Genomic DNA, 24582 nt, shown 5'->3' on the forward strand with positions numbered 1-24582 from the left:
TATATATATAATATTGCCTCTCTTAGTTATTCTATAATCACTTGAACACATACTACTTCCAACCACAGAGAAGCTACAAACATATAAAAATCAATTAAACAAAACTTGTAGCCTCAAGAAGCTACAGAAGGACAAATGTGAAGCCAGAATGTCATAGTACATTATAATAATCATCACTGTGATGGGAGGCACCACAGTGGAATAACAATGGGGATATGCCTAGGGAGAGTTAAGGTCTGCAAAAAGAAGGGGACATTTAAGCCTACTTTAAATAATTAATTCACAGGGTGGCTATGAGGTAGAAGGGCAATATGGAAAAAAAGGAATGGCGTGTACAGAGGCAAATATATGTGAAAGAATATGATAAAATCTAGTGACAACTATGTTCTATCTGGAATACACCCTTCTTGTAGAGGAGTAATAGGAAATGTGCCTGTAAACATAGATAACATAGCCTTCATCTGACACACAGTATGAAGGGTTTGATGCTCTAGTCTTGAAGAAAATAACTGATCTAATTCATTCTTTTGCTTGTAAATAATTTGAGGGCAATGTGGAGAATCTTTAGAATGAGAGGAACTGGTATAGGTATATCATCTTACAAGTCTCAGATTATACTTGAGATTTTCCGAGATGAATAAGGAAGTAAACATTTCATTGGGAGTATATGTATGACACTAATGAAACCTGTCATCTTTATAATAAAGACTATAATTCTGTATCCAAAAGCAGAGCATACCCAGAGTAGTGGAAGTGAATGCAGAGATATTTGATATGAGCACATAAGAATGATTGTCTCTGGAATTGGGAGTTTCCAAGTTTATTAATTATAAAAATGAAAAAATTACTTAGCTTTTGGGGGATTCTATGTAAATCTTCATAATTATAATAACATAAATTAACTTCATAAATTTGTATAAAACATTACACAGAACATTAAAATGTGAATCAGTTTTACAAAGCATACTTAATGTAAGGAAAATAAATTTGGAATAGTCATGGTCTTTACATTACTATGAATGATTAAGAAGTCATTTAAATCCATTTTTTAAAATGGATTTTTTTTTTATTTTTTGGTAGTTAATGGACACAATACCTGTGTTTATTCATTTTTATGTGGTGCTGAGAATTGAACACAGTGCCTCACATGCTAGACAAGTGCTCTATCACTGAGCCATATCCACAGCCCCATTATTTAAATCATAAAAAAGTTATTTCATTATAATATGGTTGTGAGTCCCTTCATAAGTTTAAAACCTTTAATGATCACTAATTGCCATTATGCAAACATTATACTAAATGACAATACTAGAATCGATGTAGGGAACAACTGGTCTTTGCATTAGGATATTTGATTCTACTGTCAACCTTGTTTTTTAAAGATGTTTTATTGAAATTCTTACACTTTCCAATAAACCATACTTTCTTTACTTGGAATTCATGAAGACAATTTTTCTAATACTTAAAATTTGAAATAACATATTGCTCATTTAGTATGAGTACTAAAAATTCTGGATGCTGAGATGCCTATTTAAAATGATGCTGAAACCTGCCTATGACATAGAGAAGTGTTGCTTTTAGGGTACAAATGTAAAATGTGATTATGATCATAATATCACCTCATACTCTGGAAAACAAGAAAGATTATTTAAAATATATATTTTGTGAGGCTAAGGATGTAGTTCAGTGATAGAACACTTGCCTAGCATTGAGACCCTGAGTTAAATATCCAGCACCACACACGCACTCTTGCACACACACACACAAACACACACACACTACAAATAATTATTTTTAAAATAAAAAAAATTTTTGAAGGACCAATACCAAAATCTTCTTTTAAATACATTTCCCTTAATTGTACTAATACAAGGTCATCATCTTCTTACCCACCCCGCTCTTCTCTCTCCTTTTTTCTTTAGAGAATCAAACTTTTTAAAATATGTTTCTGTAGAATTGCATTAATAATTGTATTCATTTGTTCCTGCCTTCAAATGTACACATCAGTATAACTGCAGAAATTTACATTTGTATTATTTTTCTTCTAGATTTATTCCTCACAACATTGTCTGCCTCTAGTTCCTTCCAGTTTGAGATATGGGAAAATTTGGTAAGAAATCTTTTCTTTGAAGCATTTTTAAATGATGGTTTTCAGTAAAGGCACACAATTTAGAAAATAAAATCAAAGTAATCACTTGGTTGGGTTGGTTTCAACAATAAATAGAACAACTTTAAGAGCCTTTTGGTTGCATTGCTGCATTCAAACTGCTGAATATTACTGAAGGAAATGATTCATTCAGCATCAGTTCCTCTGCAGGTTTTTAGGCATGACTGCCAATTAAACCAATCAGTCTACCCTAAAGTGCATGTTAACAGGACCCCTGCTACGCTGTCAGCTGTTGAAAGAAGTTACTGTCATTTAATTTTTCAGCATGGTGGTTTATGAAGAAAATCCTTTTTAAAAGACTTATTTTTCCTCTTTGCCTTTAGGCTTTATATAAAGAAATAAGAACAACAGACACTAAACTTACTGCCAAGTTGGGTAGGATTAAGGAGTCTTTCCCAGTAGGTTTTTGCTTTTTTAAATTGTCAATGAAAGATTCCCAATCTGATGTGGCGTGATTTTATTTTTAGTTTGATGTAGATTAAATATTCCCAAACTGATGTGGCGTGATTTTATTTATTTTATTTATTCACCAAAATCTTAACATTTGATTTTAGACTGCACAATAGAAGACAGGATTTAAGGCCAATTAAAATGGGCTAACTCAGTGACATTTGTCACATATTGGTCAAGTATGATACCTTCCTTTGTTCTATGGAAAAATCTGCTTCATAAAATGTTTGTGAAAATAAATGAAACATGTAGTATGTAAATGTATAAATATATGTAAAGTACCCAGCACACAGTAGTCACTAATCAAATTTTAGTTTTAGATCTCTTAATTTCTCACGTAATTACTCCTGATTATCATTTATTTCATCCAAATTAAACTCATAGGTTTTATGAAAACACTGATAAAAATAATCAGTTCCAACAAAGATAAAACATAGACTGTGGAAGGAGATTGATCATTAGCCATCTCTTAGAGCCTGGTCAGTGGGGTTGGACAAAACTTACATTTCTTCATGGGCAGAAACCAAGATGGGATTTGAAATTTATTTAGACAAGATCAGAACTTCTAACTGCTTCTAAACTAAGTAATTGATCCTTTTTTTATTTTAAACATGGCAAGGAAATGTGAGAAAGACATCTAAACCTAAAAAGGTTGTCTTTATTTAGTGTACTACTTTTAAAAAATGTACTTATATTTGTGTTTCTGATTATAGAAATATGATTATTATTTTCTTCATGATTGTTACATTAAGACTCCTCTGCTGGGGGATATTTGTTTACAGATGGTCTTTCATTTCTACTTCAAATGAATCTTGAGATATTAGAAAGTGAGATATGTATTTAATTAATTTGTATCTGAGGGAAAGGGCCTCGATACAAATAAGTAGAATATGTATATAAAATTATGAAGCACTTTTAAACATCTGATTTAAAATTTCAGCCTAGACTCATCTTAAAGGTAATCAAGTGAAGCAACTCATTAGGAAAACAATCTTCATGAAGTGAATACATTTTGATTGGGACATTTTTTTCCTTTAATATTGTTTTTAAAGAAAATTAATAAATTGGCTATGGATAATAGGACTAAGAATTGTTCTTTCTGTAGTGTGTCTGAGTCAATGAATATTGTTAAGGAAAATATTATTCAGATGCTTGTTGAAGATGGAAAGGGAGATTTTATTCAAGAGGACTGCTTATAATGGGGTTTTGCATTTACAAATACAACAACAACAACAACAAAAACAATTTCTATCCCAGGAGCAGAGATTACAAATTTTTGTGAGAGTAGCATAATTTCTTTGCTAAACTCCCCTAACAGAATTCTAGCTGAAAATAGGCCAGAATGATTAGATTTTTAACTAGGGTATTCTAACTAAATTGACTTAGTAGCATCCTTGCTAAAACTAAAGTTTACAAGGATAGAGATGGAAGCCTAAGTTTGGGCTGAAAATAGATCTCAGAAGAGCTTATCAAAAGTTGGGGCAAAGATAGAATCTATGTCAGTACCCCAATTAACAATAATCAAGTCAGTAAAGATCTTAAATGACCATTTTTAATGAGAAACTGGTCAAACTCTGTACAATAGCATTCCAACTGACCAAAAAGAACTCAAACCTATAAAATTATATTGATTAGTAGAAGTATAAGAGCTACAAGAAATCTCTTGTAGAGTGTCAGCTGTGTGTAAAACCACATGGTACTGCTGTTCTGGAAGACACAGAAGTAAACAGAGCTTATGAGATATGAGTATAAAGACTGGTATAAGAAGTACAAACCTCATTCTATAGGAGTAACACAGAAGGGATGTCCTTCTGACCTCCCCAGGATTATTAGTGAAGACTTCAAGAAGGATATGGCGTTTGCAATGGCTAGTACAAAGGAATAGGATTTTAGTGACGGGAAATAAGAAAGAAAGAGGAAGAGATAGGCAAGAAAGTGCACAGGAAACATGGGATACATTTAGAGAGTAGCAAGTGGCTGGTTTGGGCCTCAATATGAAAGAGATGTTGGAAGGTAAGATTAGAAAAATTTATTTAAACAAAACATTAAAAGCCCAATTTCTAAACTAAGTAATTTGGTCTTTTAAGAAACTATTAAATAATTTAAGACTGAGGGTCAGATAAATGGAGCTTTCACTATTTCAATTAACCTTGAAACTTCATATCAAATCAGTTGTCATGGAATGTCTGGAGGTAGGGAGATAACTCAGGTGGGATTCACAATAACCTGGGAAAGAAGTGAGTGATTAAAGTGTTGGGAATGGTGAAGAAAGGACAGATAGTAGAAGAAAGGATGACCAATAACACAATGATGACTTGTGTTTTGTTCTGATGACTTATAAAAATATAAAAAGTAAAAGAAGTGTCTAATTTGGGGTAGGAACAAATATTTTAGAATAGAAACATGTCAAGCAAGTAGTTCAAAATGTGAAAATGAAATTCAAGGAAAAATGTAGATAAGTGTCATAGGAAAAGAATTAAGAAGAATGGCAAAGCCAGACTCTTTAACATCTGTTATGTTCAGAATTTTTCAACTTTGACATTATTGCTACTTTGTCATGGAAAGGTAGCCTTTACATTGTAGGTTGTCTAGTAGTATCCCTAATAGCCTTCCCCAGTTGTAACAATAAAAAATATCTGCAGACATTGACAAATGTTTTTCAGAGAGGGAGGTGGGGGTAAAATCACACCAGTTGAGAACCACTGTTTTACGTGAATAAAGATAGGATTACATAGTAGTTAATACATTTTGCTTCCTGATCATTTTATAATATTATGAATATAGCAGTTTTAACACTAAATGCTAAAATATTCAGGCCAGAACACTAACAGTCATCAATGAAAAGGATACTTGTTACAGCATAGCACTTACGGTTGGAATGCAAGCTGAAAATGGCAGAATGTGTTTCTTATCAACAGCAGTGGGTTAGCTTCTTCAGTGGTGGTGGCAGTTATGGTAGCAGAATATTTCCACTACTAATATCAGTTTATGTTAACTAAATACATTTTGTATGATAGCAACTTTAGATGGATGATCTCATTTGTCCCCTGAGATGGTAGGGAGAAAACTTGTAAAAACACATTGAGGAGTTAAGTCAACTGATGCTTATAGAAGAATGAACTTTTTCAGGCCTCAAGTCTAACAAGGAGTAGAACTAGGAGTTGAAGTAGGAAATGTGTCTCTAAAACATCTATCCTGAAATTGTTGCATAATAATTTCAGAAACTAAATAGACAAAAGAAAAAAATAAGGATATAGCTTTAGGAGAACCGCTAGTGAGTTGGCCCAATTTTGGACTGCAGTAAAGGCCAGTGGGAACACCATAGCAAAGAATGAGGCAAACCACAGAGTAGGTGAGTCCATGAAAAAAATTTCTGTCAGATCATAAGTATAGGACTGCTATTATAAAAATGACTTCCAGTTGTGTGATATATATTTTTAATGCTTCCTTTTCTGTTGTTAATTTGGCCCTTTCCAGAGTCCTGCAATTAGACAGCACATATATCCCATTCTGATAATGAGGAAACAAAACGCAGATTAGTAAATGTCTATCCCAGAGTGTTATAATAACTTATCAATGAAAGCAAGACTGGAATCCATATCATCTAAACTCAAGTCTAATGCTCTTTCGACCATACTATTCTGTTTTCAATATAGGTTCAGAATGAAAAATAAACCTCATGTTTGTCTTCTACATTAAATAGCTATGGCAGTTTCATCTTTGATTAAGTATAGTCATGCTCCACTTTGAAATGTGTTATCTAATGAGGGCAATAACATATGGATGAAGCAGTTTATTAAATCATTTTCATCAAATAATAAATATGTAAATGACACTAATCTGAATGGATTCAGTTATAGATTTTCACTGGCAACTGGAATGAAGAAAAATAGTGGTTGTGATAGAAAATTCATCTAAATTAAATTATTGTCTTTCCCCCAATTATGTCAATATATAATGTGTTCTGCATATACTTAACTTTGGACAGTATGTGTTCTCTTTCTCCATTAATTAGAAACAAGTATTGCTTTTCTTATATCAATGCTCACTGCGAATATGGCATGTTAGACATAAGATCCTATTACTTGATAATTGTCAATGTTTCTCAATAGAGATGAATCATGAGGATATACTCACAAAATTTCACAGACCTTCACTGGAGTAATTCATTCACTTATCAATATATTCAATTGATATTCATATCTCATATAATGCTAATTTTTTTTAAGAGAGTTGTTTTCAGCCTTTCAAGAAATATTGTATCCACACAGTACTGTCATCTTTCTAAAATGCAAGAGCAATTAATACACCAGTCAGAAATTTAGCAATTTTTGGGCTAGGGATGTGGCTCAAACGATAACGCGCTCACCTGGCATGTGCAGGGCTCTGGGTTCGATCCTCAGCACCACATAAAAATAAAATAAAGATGTTGTGTCCACTGAAAACTAAAAAATATTTTTTAAAAATCTCTCCCTCCCTCCCTCCCCCTCTCCCCACCCCTCTCTCTCTCTAAAATAGAAAAAGAAAGAAAGAAATTTAGCAACTTTAATACAATATCCCTAATGCAGTCTTAGGATGTAGTAAGAACTAAAGGGGAAACCTGAAGTTTATACACCTCTGTAAATAAAATGTCTACAGAAAAATCATTTTAAAAGTATAGTAGATATTTAGATAAAGGTGGGATAAACATGTTTCTGTATATTGATAATGGGGTGTTAAAATAATTGGAAAATTGCCTGGCACAGGACAAATCTTATTCCTTCTGCTCAAGCATTTGATTTTCATGTTTTCATTATACCAGTATCTTTCTCTGTAAAGGTCAGAAATGATTTCTTAACAAACTGACTTTCAGATTTATAATATCCTTAGAGGAATAAAGAAGGAAAAACTTTCAAATATATAGACATCCTATGTACGATTTAGAAATCAAAGTCAATATATCAGTGAATGGAGATTTTTAGTGGTAAGAGAACTCTTTATAAAATTAAGAGCTCAATCAGGCACCTTGGTACTCAAGCAGCTCAGAAGGCTGAGGTAGCGGGATTGCAAGTTTGAGGCCAGACTCTAGAACTTAGTGAGACCCTGTCTCAAAATTTGAAAATAAAAGTAAAAAAAGGCCTGGTGATATAGCTCCATAATAAATCACCCCAAAGTTCAATCCTAGTACCTAAAGGCAGGGGGGAAAAAAAAACGGGAGCTCAGAATTCCAAATTCAATGTTTTGTTAAAAACAAAACAATAGAAGGGAAAGGAAACAATTTTTTAAATATTCTTTTTTAGTTGTATTTGGACACAATAAGTTTATTTTATTTATTTATTTGTTTTTTTTTTAATTTGTTTTATTTTTTTATTTTTTATTGTGGGTTGTTCAAAACATTACAAATTTCTTGACATATCATATTCGACACTTTGATTCAAGTGGGTTATGAACTCCCACCTTCACCCCATACACAGATTGCAGAATCACATCAGTTACACATCCATTGATTTACAAATTGCCATACTAGTGTCTGTTGTGCTCCGCTGCCTTTCCCATCCTCCACCCTCCCCCCTCCCCACCTCTCCCCTTCCCTCCCCTCTGGTGCTGAGGATCGAACCCAGCACCTCTCATGCGCTAGGCAAGCATTCTGCTGCTGAGTCACAACCCCAGCCCCAGGAAACAATTTTTAATGCATATTATGTTTGGAAGTCAGATGTGTACCATTTCATTTTGGAAAAAGTCATTGAAACAAAGGGTCTCTAGTGAGTTCTATTTACTATAGGTGACTCAGCATAGTACAATGTCAGGTGTTGTAATACTTTTCATTATTACATAAACTTAAGTTGATCTTGGATTGGCCCATTATGGATCAATAGAATTCTTCTCTCATCTGAACAGCTTTTCTTAAATATAGCTGACTGAATTTTATTACCATAAAGTGTGTAAAATAGATTTTAAAATTTCCTGTTTCCTTCTACCACTATGTTACCTTTAGAAATTCTTTATCTGACTTACATCAGTCTCCTAACTGGTAGTTTTATGCTTATATATATTTTTATTGCCTTCCACAGAATACACTCATTATGTTTGAAATTATGATGATGATTTGGTAAAGGGTATTATACCAGAATTGATAGCAAAAAAAAGTAATCCAGATTCATACTTTCTTATAATGGTTCTTTTGTTTCGTAATAAGTGATAAAAGTGGACAGGAGATTGTTGATTGATTTTGGTGTAATATGACAGAAGTCTTAGCTTTTTTCGATGCTTTAATTTAAAATGCTTTGTTTCACCCTTGACAGTTGAGTGTATTATGATGATCTAATTCAAAGTTTTCTGACTTTCACAGGGTGGGAACTTCTCTGTCCATAGTATACTTACAAAACCTCAAAATATGATGGTAGTTGGACAGTCAGCATTCGCAGACTTTGGTAAGATTGTTTTTGCCTTTCAGATTTTCCCCCTATTTCTGACTTAGTCATGTTATTCCTTATAACAGCAAATAACTTCAGTTTTTTCTAGAACTATTGTAGATTTAAAAGATACCTATTCTAAAGTACAATATGGCATATGGTTACTTCCTTGATAATGAGGAATTTTTGGCTTATATGTTTTTAAAATAGTTTGAACTTGATCTTCTTTATAGGAATGACATGCAAAACAAGAAAATATACTGAAACTTTTCTGAATAATAATTAGAAATTACTATAATTAGAAATAGGAATTATGAATTTTCATATATACATTTGAGTATTCCTTACTCCAAATGCTTAGGACAAGGAGTGTTTCATATTTTTGGATTTTTTCATATTTTAGAATATTTACACATGCATAATGACATATCTTGAGAATGGGGCCTCAGTGAAAATAAAGGTCATTTCTATTTCATATATACCTCATGTATATAGCCTAGAAATAATTTTATAGAATGTAACTAGTGTGCCTGCATTTTGATGCCAACCCATGACATGAATTCATGTGTGGAATTTTCTACTTGTGGCATCATGTTGGCACTCAAGAAGTTTCAGATTGTGGAACATTTCAGATTTTCAGTTTATAGATATTCAACCTCTATATCCATAATATGAAACAAACAAAATTAAGTTAACCTGAACTATTAAAACTTGAATATTTAAAAACACTTTTAGTTACATATTAATTCTAAGGAGTAACAATTTCTAAGATTTCAGGTTTCATAAGATTCTATGTAGTTAGTTAATCAAGTTCACATTGATTGGGAACTTCTGAAACATATGATTCCTTTCATCATTTGTTAGAGTTACTGTGAAAGGATTTTTGTATTATATGGGAAAGACTTCTACATGACCACCTAGGTGGTGTCCCTAGCTCACTCTCATCCTGTTGTTCCTTCAGTTTGCTAACAAACACCACAGCCTGTTCCTCAAAACATGACATGTCACCATCCCAGAGACCTCAGTTTCCTCACTTATAGTATGAGAATGACAATGATATCCACCTTCAAGTCTATTGTAAATAACACAGTATGAGTCAAGCTCATAGCAAGAGTATAAGAAATGTTAATCTTTTTATTGGATTTACCTATCTTTTGTTGCTGCTACTTGAATGATTAAATCGATTTGATGTTCAGTGTCATGGAAATACACTGAACTACTGAACAAGGCAGCTAAAGCAGGAGGTTTGACAATATTATATAGTGGATATTTCCATAGGATGAAAATGATGAACTGTATTTTAGCTTTATTTCATTGAGTATTACTTTAGTTTGGAATAAATTTCTTGAGCCTGGTTTATGGTTTTTATTGAAAATAGTCAATAAAACAATGAAATTATTGTTTTTAAAGTTTACTGATTAATTTGGTTAGCTGTATTAATAACAGATGCCTTTGAGAGTGATCCTCTATGAAAAAATAAAAAGCATATATGTACTATATAATTCTCTAGGATTTCACAGACCTCCTTGACCCCCTAATCCCCTAGTTAAAAACCTCCAAAATAAACTTGTATGTATTATGATTGTGTTTATATCATAAAGTGTTCTGCTTGTAACAAAAATTATGAGTAGGTTCAATTTAAATTTTTTGTTTTGATAATCATAAATGTGGACATTTACATATTAGTATTAAGACATGCAGAACATAGGATATAGTCAAAGTAAAAAATCTAAATATTTCTTCCCTCTTTTCAACAACTTTATGTATCAGTAAACCTTTAATAACTACTTGACAATGCCTTTTAAAGGTGTGTTTTTAGTTGGAGATTGCCAAAAATACTACTAATGAGTCCAAAAAAGCAGATGGCATTGAATAAGGTTATGAATATTAATATATTGAAATATGCATTTCCTATGAAAAGTATATGTTTGAATACATCTGTGAATTGCATTCTGCCCTTCATCTTCTACTACACCCACTCCCTTTGAAACAAGATGAGGAAAGTGACTGACAGCCAAGAAGTCAACATGATTTCAGAAATTCACGTTTGAATAAATGATATAGGTGACAGGAAGAAGCCTGGATCAAAGAAGAGTATTCCAAGTATTTCCATTCAAACAATGATTTCAAGATTACTTGTCTTTTTTAAAAAGGGGGGGGTATATAAACAGTGGGTTATCTTACTTTTACTCCCTGTTTTCCCTATTTTCTGTTGTTACATTAATAGTAAAGTAGTAAATTACAGAAGAGTAATAGTCAAGAGTGGTAATAAAGAAACCAAAATAGGTATTTATTACCCTATAAATTTTTAAATGTTAGAATTTTTATAAGAGATTTTCTAAACTCATGTTAAATTGTTTCTATCTTCTGATTTCCATTAACAACTCCCTTAGAAAAAGTTGTGTATTTTCTCAAGGTCATCAACTCCTGTAAGTAAGATTACAAAAATTGGGCCTCTATTATGCTTTAAATATTCTACTGAACACCATGCAAGGAAGCTGAGATTTTTTAAGTTAAGGTCCTTGCCTTTAAGAATTTATAATCTAAGATGTGAAGGCGATCTAGCTGTGTCTTCTGTCACCTCGGTGGATGGCCAGAATTGATTTGGCTTATCTGGCTGGCTAGGCAGGTGACCTCTTCCTCCCTCACTTCTCCATGTGTGTCCCTTCCAAAGTTGCACGCACTGTCGAAGAGGATTATGGATCATTCTTTGGTCAAGAGTACATGAATAGCTGTGCTCCTCTGCTAGAATCTCCAAATAAGATCTCAAGAAATTTATAATCTATTTGGGAAGATAAAAGACAAATATGTACAAAAATAAAATTCAAGAAGCTGAGGCAAAAGGATTTGAAATTCGAGGTCAGCCTCAGCAACTGAGTGAGGCCCTAAGTAACTTAGCAAGACCCTGTCTCAAAATAAAAAGGATTGGGAATGTAGTTCAGTTGTCAAGGGCTCTTGAGTTTAATCTCTAGAATAAGAAAGAAAGAGAGAAAGTGAGTGTGGCTGGGTAGGAGGGAGGGAGGCAGGGAAGGAGGGAGGACGGGAGGGAGGGCCAGATATATATAGGAGGAAAAAAAAGACTGTATTTCATTGTTAATTATGAAATTAATGCCACAGGAAAAATTCAACCCAAGTATGTGGTAATATAGATCATTCTAGACTGAGAAAGGATAGGAAAGCCTCATGAAATAATTTTGGTCTGGACTTGAAAGCATCTCTAAGGTTTATCTAAATTTATAGTGATGTGAAATGGCATGGTTAGTAAATGCTAAAAACATTTTGGCTTGAATAGAGTTTCTATAAAAATGTAGAAAGATACAAATGAACTGTGAACACATTTGGATTATCAGGTAAGTAACAGGTAAACAAATGTTGATTTTATTCTGTAGAAGTAATGAGAAGTAGTAACAATTTCAAACAGCTCTTTGTTAATAACTTTTTTTATTAACTTCAGGAAATAAAGTTGAGTTGAGATCTTTTGATCTGGAGGGATATGCATAAAGTAATGTTTCTTGGATATGAAATTAGAGTTCAAGGAAGATTATAAAAATCTCTGAGGTGCCTTTTATTTCCAAAGAGAGTCAGGTTGAAACAGTTTTAAGATATTTTCTAGGATGGAAACCAGTCAGGAGACAGGTCAGGGAATGAGGTGGTGAGAGCTTGAGCCACAACTACATCAATAAATAGACTGATAGGCATAAGAAACTTAACAAAGAATGAATCAGTAAATTTGCGGATTGGTTTGACCCTATAGAGGATAAAAAAGAAAACACTGTGTGACTAATTAAGAGAATGATTATACTATTCATAAAGACAGGTAAATCAGGACTATTCATAAAGACAGGTAAATCAGGGGAGAAAGCTAGATTGAATATTAAGATAGTTATATTAATCATGATGATAAGACAACGGAGCTGGAAGACTATATAGCCAATCTAAATGGAATAAAACCAAAGCAGGTTGGAGAATCCTCCACGAGCCTAGCGGTCAAGACCTGCATGAGCCCTCCAACAAAGGAAATATATATGAGAGGGCTAAGGATAGTAAAAAGGAATGCTAAAGAGGTAGTCAGAAACCATTGATAGATACTAAAATGTAGTGCAAGAGGATGACACTGAGGGCCTGCTAAACCAGCAGTTTAGCAGGCCCTCAGTCTCACAAAAGTCACAAAATTCCATTCCACTGCTAACTCATGTATCAGATCATCACAAGATCTGATTCTTTCTTCTACCATTTACAGAAGTTGGAGAAGTCCTTGAGCCAGAGAAGTCACCCAATAAATAGCAGCTCTTACTGGCTGCTAGACAAAGTGCTAGGTCCTTATCCTCATGCTTGGAAGATCTGCAACACATAAATGCTTCTGTTAGCTAAGAGGTCATTAAGGAGTGTATATCTTCGAGGAGACGTGTTTTATGTCTCTTCCCTTTACACAATATATTAGGCTCAGAATATCAAATTCAAAAATTTCTTTTAATCAGTTGTTTGTCATAAATTATATAGGACAAAAATCAATAGAATTAAGGTGTATTTTTCTGTTTAAAAAAATAAAAAGGTATAAGACCAAACTTGGAGAAAATGTGTTGACGTTTTTGTTTTTTTTTTTTTTTTTTTAAGATACTTTTTTAGTTGCCGATGGACACAGTATCTTTATTTTATTTATTTGTATATGGTACTGAGGATCGAACCCAGTACCTCACGCATGCAAGGCAAGCACTCTATCACTGAGCTACAACCCCAGCCCCATGTGTTGATGTTTTTTACTGTTTGCAATCCCACGTATAGTTGGGGGGGTGGAGGGGAACCCTTCCAAACTACAGGAAAATCAAACATTATACAGGATGTCAGGATTATCTATAGATTAGATCATTTGAAATATAATGTTTAAATTTATATATTCCATTCCAGTGCTAACTGATGTATCAGATCATCACAAGATCTGGTATTTTCTTCTTCAGGAAAGAGTACCAGGCATGATACTAGAGACTCAGAATTGTCAATCAGATCTATAAACAGTACTGTGATGAACAGTGGAGCTAATGAAAACAGAAAAATTTGTCATCCGTCAATTTATTAACATATTGGAGGATAGGAAACGACTTAAAAGCATTGTCATTGATGGTTGAGAGCAAATCTAATTCAGTTGTGCATAGCACAGTAAATAATCAATGAAGTTATGTTATGAAGTCTTCATAATGCCTGGTACAAATTTAAATGTTAATTTCAAATTAACCATGAAATGTTTACTTCAAAACAGTATTTTTTAGCAATTATACTCCCTTTGTTTTAAATTAGTATATCTCTTGATCTAGAAGTAAAAGTAAATCAAATAAGCCATATACTAAGATTAAAATTTTATATTTAGTCTGTATGCTAATTGGATCTGAATGTTCATATTCTCTCTTACAAAATAATTTTAAAAATCAAATACCTTCAATTAGATGAGTGATATTATATCTAAAAAAGCTATATAGGGGAAAGGTCTAGGTGTTATGCTTTCTGGATTCGGTCTTATGTGAGTCATTTATGGTTGCTTTTTATTCCAAAGTCCTAAATTAATAGTGGACTTTTACTTATTTATTTTGTATAGTTGAAAATTGACTGTTTTGTTAAGTGCCCTTATCATTTTTTATTATTGTTTTTGCTTTAAAAGGACACTAAACTCCAGTTAGAATCATCAATAAAACAAAACAAAAAAATGTGTGGAGTTTCAGGTACTCTGTCTTAAATGTACTATCATATAACTTTTACCACCAGTCAGAATTTATCAAGTAAACACAAATGCAGACTATTTAGTATGTGAAATATGAACAAATGGTATATAGGGATTAGATTCAAGGAATCTGAAATATAATACTTTTGCCATCTTTGAATGAATTGTGTGGTACAGACATCAATTCAATTAGAGTTCAATGTATATATTCTTTAAAATGTATTTCTGTCAGTTTTTCTTCCATTTAGTGTTCTTCCTGTTTTGTAATGAAGGATTTATGCTATATATAAGTATTCAAAAATAATTTTTGAGTGCCTATTATTTGGACAAGCCCTGTTTTAGATGTTTGGCATATAGCTAAACTCTTTCATGGAGTTTAAATTGTATTGAAGGAGAAAAGACCAAAAAAAAAGCAAAAACAAGCATTTTTAGAAAGTGTTAAGAGCTTTCAGGAAATAAAGCAATGTCCTGCGATAGAAAGTTGATAAGAATTTACGTAGAAAGTTGATAAGAATTTATGTAGCTGGTTGAAGGTCACATTTGACCAGAAAGTTGAGCTTTCAGCTATTATACAAGATCTTAGGGGTGGATGCTCCATGCAGAGGGAACACCCTAAGGGAAGGTTCTGAGGACAAATATTCAATGGGAAAAAAAAAAAATGAAAGCAGCCCCTTAGTAAGACCTTTTATGACTTTGAGAACCAAAGTAGGGAGTTTAGATTTCATCTAAATGTAATTGGAAGTTTGGAGGAGGTTAATTAATAGAACTTGCAATTAACCAGGCAAAGACTATGAATAAGTTAGACCAGGGCAATTATCAGGAAATGGAGAGAAGCAGTCTTATTTGGGTATAATGAAGACAGAATTGCCAGGACATGTTGAAGGATTTGATGTTGGAAGAGTAAAAGAAAAATCAAAGATGACCTAGATTTTGATTTTTGTTTTGGACAGTTAGCTTGGGTATGTCTGTTAGATACCAAAACAAGATACAAGCAGGAGAGAAGCTCTGGAGTGACAGTTCTGGTACCAGCATATCCTTCTTTAACTACCTTTTAGAAGATTGACAATAAATAATGGATAAATAAAAGAAAGAGTATAATTCAAAGCATCTTGCTTTTTTTACTAAAGTAACTCTTCAGCCACACTGACCTTTTTGGTGTTCTTCAAATAGTTCCTTTTTGAGGCATTTGCCATTGCTCATCCCTCCACATAGAATCCTGTCCTCCAAGTATTCCTCATGGCTTACTCCCTCACCACCTTCTCATTTTGTTAAATTATCACCCTCTCCTGGAGGCCTTTCTTGGCTGCTTTGTTAAAATTGTAAGCCCTACCATCAGGACTCTTTACTCCTTTTCCCTCTTTATAACATTTATCACCATCTGACATAGTATGCATTCTTCTCATGTACCCTCGCTAGAATGTATTCATTGCTGTACTTTCTTTATTATTCTCTCTCAAGCACAGAGTAGTGCCAGTTATACTGTACATATTGACTAAATAATTTTGAATGAACTATTTAATTAAATGGGGAAAACCTTCTCATTGATATAAATTATTGGTTTTTGAAAATAGAACCCAAATTTAGGACATCTTAAGTACCTTCAACTAGAATCCTAAATGAAAACTTCTGTCATTCACATGATGAAGACTAATATATTGAGACTTTTGCTTATTTTGATTGAAGTTAAGTGATTAAACTAAAAATTGTTCTGAATTTCACTAAAGTAGATGGATGCTGATTTCAGTAGAAAATATCCTGGAGCCTTAAAACTTATAACTCTCATCTTTATATTTTCTTTTTTATTTTTCCTAGTTATTGAATTCTGACCAGTGAACAACAGCATGTATTACCTACAGTATGTTATTATTGAACATTTAAATAAACAATTAGTTAAACAGTTTCTTAATATCCTTTTGTATCCTTATAGTGCCAGTTTTATTTTCACATGAAAAAAATTAAAGGTAACCAGTTTAAACACTTATCTTTGTGCCACCAAGAAAAAACATTTTTGGTAAAATTGAAATATTTTAAGTGCATACATTTCTGTACAACACTTAAATTGATTAGATGTTCTTAGAGTGTTCTACTAACATTCACAGTGCTCTTTCAAACAAATAATAAATCCAATTCATGAGTATTCCCTTTCCATTCCTTGTCATTGTGATTATTGCAAAATAGTGGTTGTCATGGCAAAAGTCCCTGAGTTTCTATTTTGTAGCAGAGACACAGGTGAGGCATTTATCATGGTGACTCATGAATGCAAGATGTGATAAATTCTTTGAATACTTTTTGATTGGAAATAGTAATTTATATAAAAATTATAAAATTGCTACTGAAGAGTCTTGATTATATACATATTCAGCATTTAACATCACCTTTTAAAGTACATAAATATGAGGAAAAACTAGAACCATAGGTCCCTGAACCCTTTATGTATATAGTGAATTATTGCTTGTCTTGATGAGAGTGTTCTTTTTGTAAAGCTATACCTCTGACATTGTAGTTTCAAAACTATACTGTGCATTTAATTTTTAATGATGCATGGCATTATGAATGTGTAATTAGCCCTTTCAATATTTAAAGTACATAAAAACTCCATAGGATAATGTTATATATTATATTGTTACATTATTGTATTTTAATGGGTGACATTTTCAGTACTTTGTAATAGAATCTACGACTTAATTGGAACTTTTGTCATTCTAAGTCTAATTAGTAGAATGGATCTGTGATAAGTGGAGCTTCCCATAAAACTTCCCTATTAACTTCCCATGCATATCTCTTCATTATTTGATTGCCACAGTACTGTGGAAATGATTGTTTTAGATACCTTGCCTATTCATAGATCTTACAGATACATATATCTGGAAAGTAGTGAAATTTATTTCTCTCTGGCACATGTACCTAAAGGGAATTCTCTGCTATCAGTCAGAAGCCTGAGAATACATTATGAAGAGCCTTTTCTAAATATCCTCTATTTTTCAAACAACTCTGGCTTCCATTTTGACCCCTTTTCTTTCATCTATTGCCGCAGTCTGGCTGGGCACAATTCAGGAGCCACTTGTCAAAAGAAACGAACTTTATTTTTAGAACACACACACCAAACCACACAGCTCCTCAGGAAAAACCTTCAGAGCCCAACTGCCACCACCAGCTTTCCACAAGCCTCTCAACCTCCCCCACTCCTCCTGCTCTTGAGGCTGATTGGCTGGGTCCCGTGGGCAGAGCCAAAAAAAGTCCCCCAATGAGCAGCTCCCTGGTCTGAAAGGTCGGGGAAACAGCCCAATGAGCATCACTGCAGAGGAGCCAGTCAGTTGGCAGCTAGAAGTTTGCTGGGGCCGCTGTGAGCCAATCATCAGCTGTGAGCCAATCATCAGAAGTTTGCTGGCAGCTGGAAGTTTGCTGGGGCCCCTTTGGCTGTGGCTCTCAACAATCTATAGCTCTGCATTTTTCCTTCTGGGTAAATACCCCATCAATTGATAAAATCACAGTTGTATTTCTTGTATGTAAATAGGTGTATAGCTCCTCTGTGCTTAATCTTCACTCCCTAAAGAGTTAAGTGATGAATTAGGTAAGTAGATGGGGGTTAGATAGATGATACATAATGAATGGAGGATGAATGGATGAAAGTGAATGTCTTTTGTCCAGAATAATCCATTCCTTAGCAACTTTCACAAAGTAATTCCATTTCCTGACTGTTCTGTAACAAACAGTTCCCTTTTATTCCCACAGAGTCAAATTCACATTGTCTGTACTTAACCTCCTGTCATCACATTTCCCCATCTAACTAACATATTTTTAATTTCATCAAGAGGAAGGTTTAGGTCTTTTTATATCAATAACATCAAAAGGATTTAGGGGATTAGTATATTGCAAATATTTGTTTACTTCAAATTACTTTAAAATACTTGTTTTATGTCAAGAACCATTTTATAAGAGGTTTTTTACTTAACCAAGCATAGTGGTGGACATCAATAGTCCCAGCCACTATAGGCTGAGGTAGGAGATTCACTTGAGTTGCAGAATTCAAGACCAGCCTGGGCAACATAATAAGGAAAAAAATTGAAAATATTGTATATTTTTATCAAGTATCCTTCAAGGCCTCTCTGTGATGAACAATATTATTTATTCTCATTTTACAATGGAGTAAAAGGGATTCAGAGAGGTTAAGAAACTTGCCCAAGGTCATACAGCTTGGAAAGAATTGGTAGAGGTGGGAAATGACCTTGGGCCCTGTCTCATAAGCTGTATTCTTAAATGCTGTGTACCCCTTCTTCTACATTACTTATTAAAATGCATGACCATCCTCGTCAATTGCACCATTTCACTTAATTTTAAACCATATAATATTTCAATAGTAAATCTTTTCATTTTACTCCTTACATTTTCTGATGGCTTTTCTCTTATTATTTTTAGAATTTTTATACTATGTAACCATTCTCCCAAGTCATCCATTCCAAAAAACGATTATGTGTATGTGTAATTCTATATCTACAAATTGTAGAGAAAAATCAAAGCCAAGCGGTGGTGACTCGATGCCAGCTCCCCTACCATAGCTTTCCTTCCCTTCCCCTCTGAAATTGTCTATTTTATTTTTTGTGATACTATTTTTTTATTTTCATTATAGTATTTTATATGTTTTTAATAATAAAATTTGATGTTGACTTATGAAAAAAACAAGCAATGGTGATTTTAATACAAAATTCACTAAATATTGATGTATCTTTAGGTTAGATAAGGTAGTGTTTGCAGAATATGCCTTTATCGAGTATAACAAATTTCAAGTTATTACAAAAGTAAAATCACTTGACTGTTATGTTCAGATGAGAGGCATTTCTTAGAAATAAGCTCCTGGATCTCTCTTTGTGGATTTCAATTTTCCCCCTACTCCAGTTGTTTAGAATTATAGCCACATATTAGTAATTTTCAGTCAGTTTTCAAAGCTGTGATCATTTCTAAATTGTGATCCATCATTTGGGACTAGGACCTTTCTGTAGTCAAATACTTTCTTTATTAAGTATTCAGGAGTAAATATAAAAGTTCTTCATGTCCACTCCCACTTCATATTTCTTAAATTAAAACAAAATGATCTCACTACACTATTGATTTCTTTTCCATTTTTCTCCTTTGATTTAGGAGTCTGCATATGAAGAATTTTATTTTCTCCATCCTGTATGTCAATTAAGTGCTTTTTTCATTTCTTATGGTCTTTTCAAAATAAACCCAAAGTTATTAAAGCAGTGACATAATTTATGATTTTAAAGTTAATAGAGAATATGAATTTAGTAGATCACACCTTAAGACACTTCAAAATAAACCACCAACCTATTAAAAGTTTTTGAGGGTTTATAAAATATATTTTTTTTATTTTAAAGAATAACATATATTTTATTTTAAATCTATTACCAATCAAGCATAGGAGTTAGTACTGTTTTCTTAAAGATTTGTCATATGCTTTTGATTCATATAGATCCAGATTGAAATTCTAGCTCTCCTAGAATTTCAATTATTATTATTAATGAAGCTTATATTTATTCAGCATGGATTAAGTATGAGGCATTCAAGCACCTAAATATAATTGTATTTTATATTCACCAAATCCAAATTATAACAACTCCATGTTGTACATGAGAAAAGAATCAGTTAGAACATGCCTTGTGGTGTATTGTTATAAACTGGACATAAAAGTATTATAATGTAGTAACTGTAGAAATCAGATTCTCACCCTTGCCCAAGATTTGTTGACTTTTTGATTATTTGATTTTTTGATTATTTGTTTACTAATATTCAAAAATGTTTCTACATAGACTGCACTACTTGTCATGTACATTCCCTGAAGTCTGTTTCTTTACCCCATAGCTAATGTTTTGGCAGAGATTTTATTGAATATCAGGAATTAAAACAAACAGAGAAACAAACAACCACCTCTTCCACTCTTTACAGACTAGCTTTGTGCTAAGGCACTCTTGAGCACTTGCCCTGAATCGAGGGAGCAGCCCAAGGGGAAAGCTCAGGATTTTTTCGGGTCTATTTTGAGCATGCATCTCACCTAGATGTGCATGTATTTATCTAAATCCTTCCCACCATATATAGGAGCTTTTTTTTTTTCATAATTGAGATTTTACTCAATTAAAACATAAACATTTCATTTTGTATACAGTTCTTAAGTACGTTATAAAAATTTGCAAAGCTATGTGTTATGACTCTTTTTTAAATAATTATTCTGGTTAATTTCCAGCTAGAATTTGGAGGCAAATGTTTCTTAAGTACAAGTGTCTTCAACTTTGATAAGCATTTGCTTAAACATCCTAATATCCCAAAGAATCTCTCTCAATTTTTCCTGTAGTGCCTTCAGTGGCCACTTGTATGTTTTAATCCATAAATCTTTTGCTCAAGCATCTGCAGGCCTTGCAGGGTTTTTTCATAGACTAAGTTCAAAGTTAAGGTGAAATAGACAGCACCTTGAGTCCGTTGTCAAGATAGTCCCTAGACAGGATAGAACAGACATATACGATTACTTGTGAATAAGGTCTGCTTTTTTGCCTCAGAATCCAGTAACTTGGGAAGTTACTGCTTTAACACTGCTACCACATCAGAAGTAGGCACAGGGGCAAGGGCAAGTAAAAAAGCTACACAAATTTCACATGTGTGAGTGTATATGTTTGTGTCTGTGAATGGGAGTGTGTGTTTGGTTTGCCAGACTAGAACCCAGTCCTCACACATTGAACAGAGTCCTATACATGCTGAGTTTTCATTTTCAAGTTGCCTTTTTTCTTGAGGCAGAATTTGATTGGTTGCTGTCAACCTTTGGCAGTTTCCGAGTTCTGACAAAGTTGTTTTCTGTCATTTTCTGCTTGTTTATTCAATGTGCCTGTGAGGGAACCAGAGCCTGGAGCTACCAATTCTACAATTTTGCTGACATCATTTGATCCACTTTTTGTCTCTGTAGTTTTCCCAATTTTAGAAGTTTTATATAAACAGAATCATATAACACTTCTGCCTTGTAGCTAGCATCATGTTTTTAAGGTTCATTCATGTTGTAATGTGTATTAGTAGTTTTTTTTCCTTTTTATTGCTGAACGGTGTTCCATTATATGAGAATACCACATTTTATTTATCTGTCACCCATTTATGGCTGTTTTAGACTATTTCCAGTTTGAGACTATTATGAATAATTCTGCTATGAACATGTGCTTAAAAGGGTTTTTTTGTTTATTCATCTATGATAACTTGGAATGGAATTATCAGATCCATATGATAGGTATATACAAAATTTCACAATAGCTAAACTGTGGAACCAACGTAGATGATTTTATTTATTCTTCTGTAATAACTGGGAATGGAATTATCAGATCCATATGATAGGTGTATACTTACTTTTTATAAAGCTGCTAAACTATTTTCCAAAATGACTATATCATGTTATGTTACTATCAGTAATATATGTGGATTCTACTTTTTCTACATCCTTGTCAACAATGATATTGTCATTCTGTTGGATGTGTAGTGGTATCTTTCTGTTCCTGTTATTTGCATCCTCCTTATGATTTATAATACTGAGCATTTTTTCTTATGTTTTTTCAAATGCTTTGTCATTTGTAGAATTTCTATAGTGAAATTTCTATTCTTTGTCCATTTTTTAAAAAATTCATTGGTTGTCATCTTATTAATTCGAAGAACTTCATATATTCTCAATACAAATCCTGTAGCATATATATGATTTTTAAATATTTTATTCCAGTCTGTGGCTGTTCTTTTCATTTTAATTTGTTATATATGACAACACAATGCATTTCAATTCATATTACACATATAGAGCACAATTTTTCATATCTCTGGTTGTACAATACACAAAATAGAGTCACACCATTTGTGTCTTCATACATGTTCTTAGGGTAATGATGTCCATCTCATTCCACTGTCTTTCCTATTTCCCATGCCTCCTTCCTCTCCCTCCCCTTTGCCCTAACTAGAGTTCATCTAATCCTCTCATTATGAACTGACCCCATTATGAATCAGCATCCTTAAATCAGAGGAAACAGTCAGCATTTGGTTTTTTGGGATTAGCTAACTTCACTTAGCATTATATTCTCCAACTCCATTTATTTACCTGCAAGTGCCATGATTTTATTCTCCTTTAGTGCTGAATAATATTCCATTGTGTATATATACCACATTTTCTTTATCCATTCATCTACTGAGGAGCATCTACATTGGTTCCACAGTTTAGCAATTGTGAGTTGTGCTGCGGTAAACATTGATGTGGCTGTAGTATGCTATTTCTAAGTCCTTTGGTTATAGACCAAGGAGTAGGATAGCTGGGTCAATTGGTGGTTCCATTCCCAGTTTTCCAAGGATTCTCCATAAAGCAGAAATATCCAATTTTCAAGAAGTCATGTTTATAAAATTTTGCTTTTGTAAATATATATATATACATATATAATATATATTTATGTGTATTATAATATATGTATATATTACATAATATATACATATATATTACATTATATATATATATATATATACACACACACACACACACACACACACACATACATACATACATACACATTTTATACCAAGGATTGAACTCAAGGGTACTCAACCACTGAGCCAAATCTCCATTCCGTTTTTGTATTTTGTTTAGAGTTTACTTACAAGCCTCTTGCCTCACCCTTTCAAGCCATTGGGATTATAGGTGTGCCATCGCACCTGGCTGTAACGCTATAAATTATGTTTTCAGTTTCATATCTAAGAAATCTTTGCCTACCAACTTAAGGATAGGAAGATTTATTCCTATTTTTTTTCTTTAAGTTTTCTAATTTTTAGCTTCTTAGGTCTGTAATCTGTTTTGCATTAATTTTAAGTAAGTTCTTGATAATTATGTGTTATCAAAAAGATTTTTTATACTCAGCCACTGACTTAGAGCATTTCTCATCTTAATTATCTGTGTGTACTGATAGTAATATCATAAAATTTGACCTAAGAAATTAGATTTACAGTAACTGATAATGGTTTGCTATACCTTTAAATAAAGCACAAAAATTTCTTGGTTGTCAGAGTTGAAATTATATAATCCAAAGTGTCAGTATTATAACCTAACTGCTAGTTTTATGCTCACACCATAAAGATACTAAGTTTTGCCTTAGAAGATTATAGATTCAAATATTTACAGAGATGTAGACATTGAATTACTTGCCCTAAGATTTTTTAAGGTTCTTTGCACCTAGATTTAAGTGTTTGTTTAGTACAACCTGACATACATTCTATAACTTTAACTCATCCTATGGAAAATAACATCATTTTATCAAGAAACTAACAAAATTCACTCCTGTATTAAGGACAAAATATTAATAAGTTTCCTTATACTTAGCAAAATCAGTGATTAACTAAACCAAATGGAATACAACTGACAGTTTTTTCACCTACTATTTCACTACATTTCTACTGGTGAACCAGTATAACAATATGGTAAGTGATATATTTTAAATGCTTTTGTGCATATTAGTAAGATATTTTTTAATGTACAGTGAAGTCAAGTATAGGTTGATACCACAATTCACTAAATTCCCACTGTTGTATTTTTCAACATTTAATATTGCTTAATAAACACCTATTTGGTGATAAAGAATACATATTTGCTTTCCTGCTTGATGACCAAGGTAGAAGAAGGTCAATTTCTTACAGCAAGAAAGAGGCCTCGTATCTATGCTTCTTGTTTTGTGTATTAGAAGACTGACCATAATGAATTACAGCAACTTGTGTGTTGTTCTGAAGCCAGATAGTTCTTGGCATGCCTTCTATCTCTACCACCTACTAACTTCTATCTCTACCACCTCCAACCCTGAAATTATTTATGAAAA

General features: G+C 32.9%; 1 protein-coding gene across 3 annotated transcripts in view; it reads left to right on the plus strand.

The window, feature by feature from the left end:
• Itfg1 (integrin alpha FG-GAP repeat containing 1) overlaps positions 1-24582 on the plus strand; it is a 220638-nt gene that overhangs the window by 68493 nt on the left and 127563 nt on the right. For all 3 annotated transcript variants that reach the window (XR_007343503.1, XM_015488770.2, XM_015488769.2), the window contains exons 6-7: positions 2049-2110; positions 8946-9027. Coding sequence is in view for 2 of the 3 variants with exons in the window: in XM_015488770.2 (XP_015344256.1) it covers positions 2049-2110; positions 8946-9027 (144 nt within the window). In the remaining variant the exon portion in view is untranslated. The remainder of the gene's footprint in view (positions 1-2048; positions 2111-8945; positions 9028-24582) is intronic.

Source organism: Marmota marmota, unplaced genomic scaffold (assembly GCF_001458135.2).
Source record: "Marmota marmota marmota unplaced genomic scaffold, marMar, whole genome shotgun sequence".
Lineage (NCBI taxonomy): Eukaryota > Metazoa > Chordata > Mammalia > Rodentia > Sciuridae > Marmota > Marmota marmota.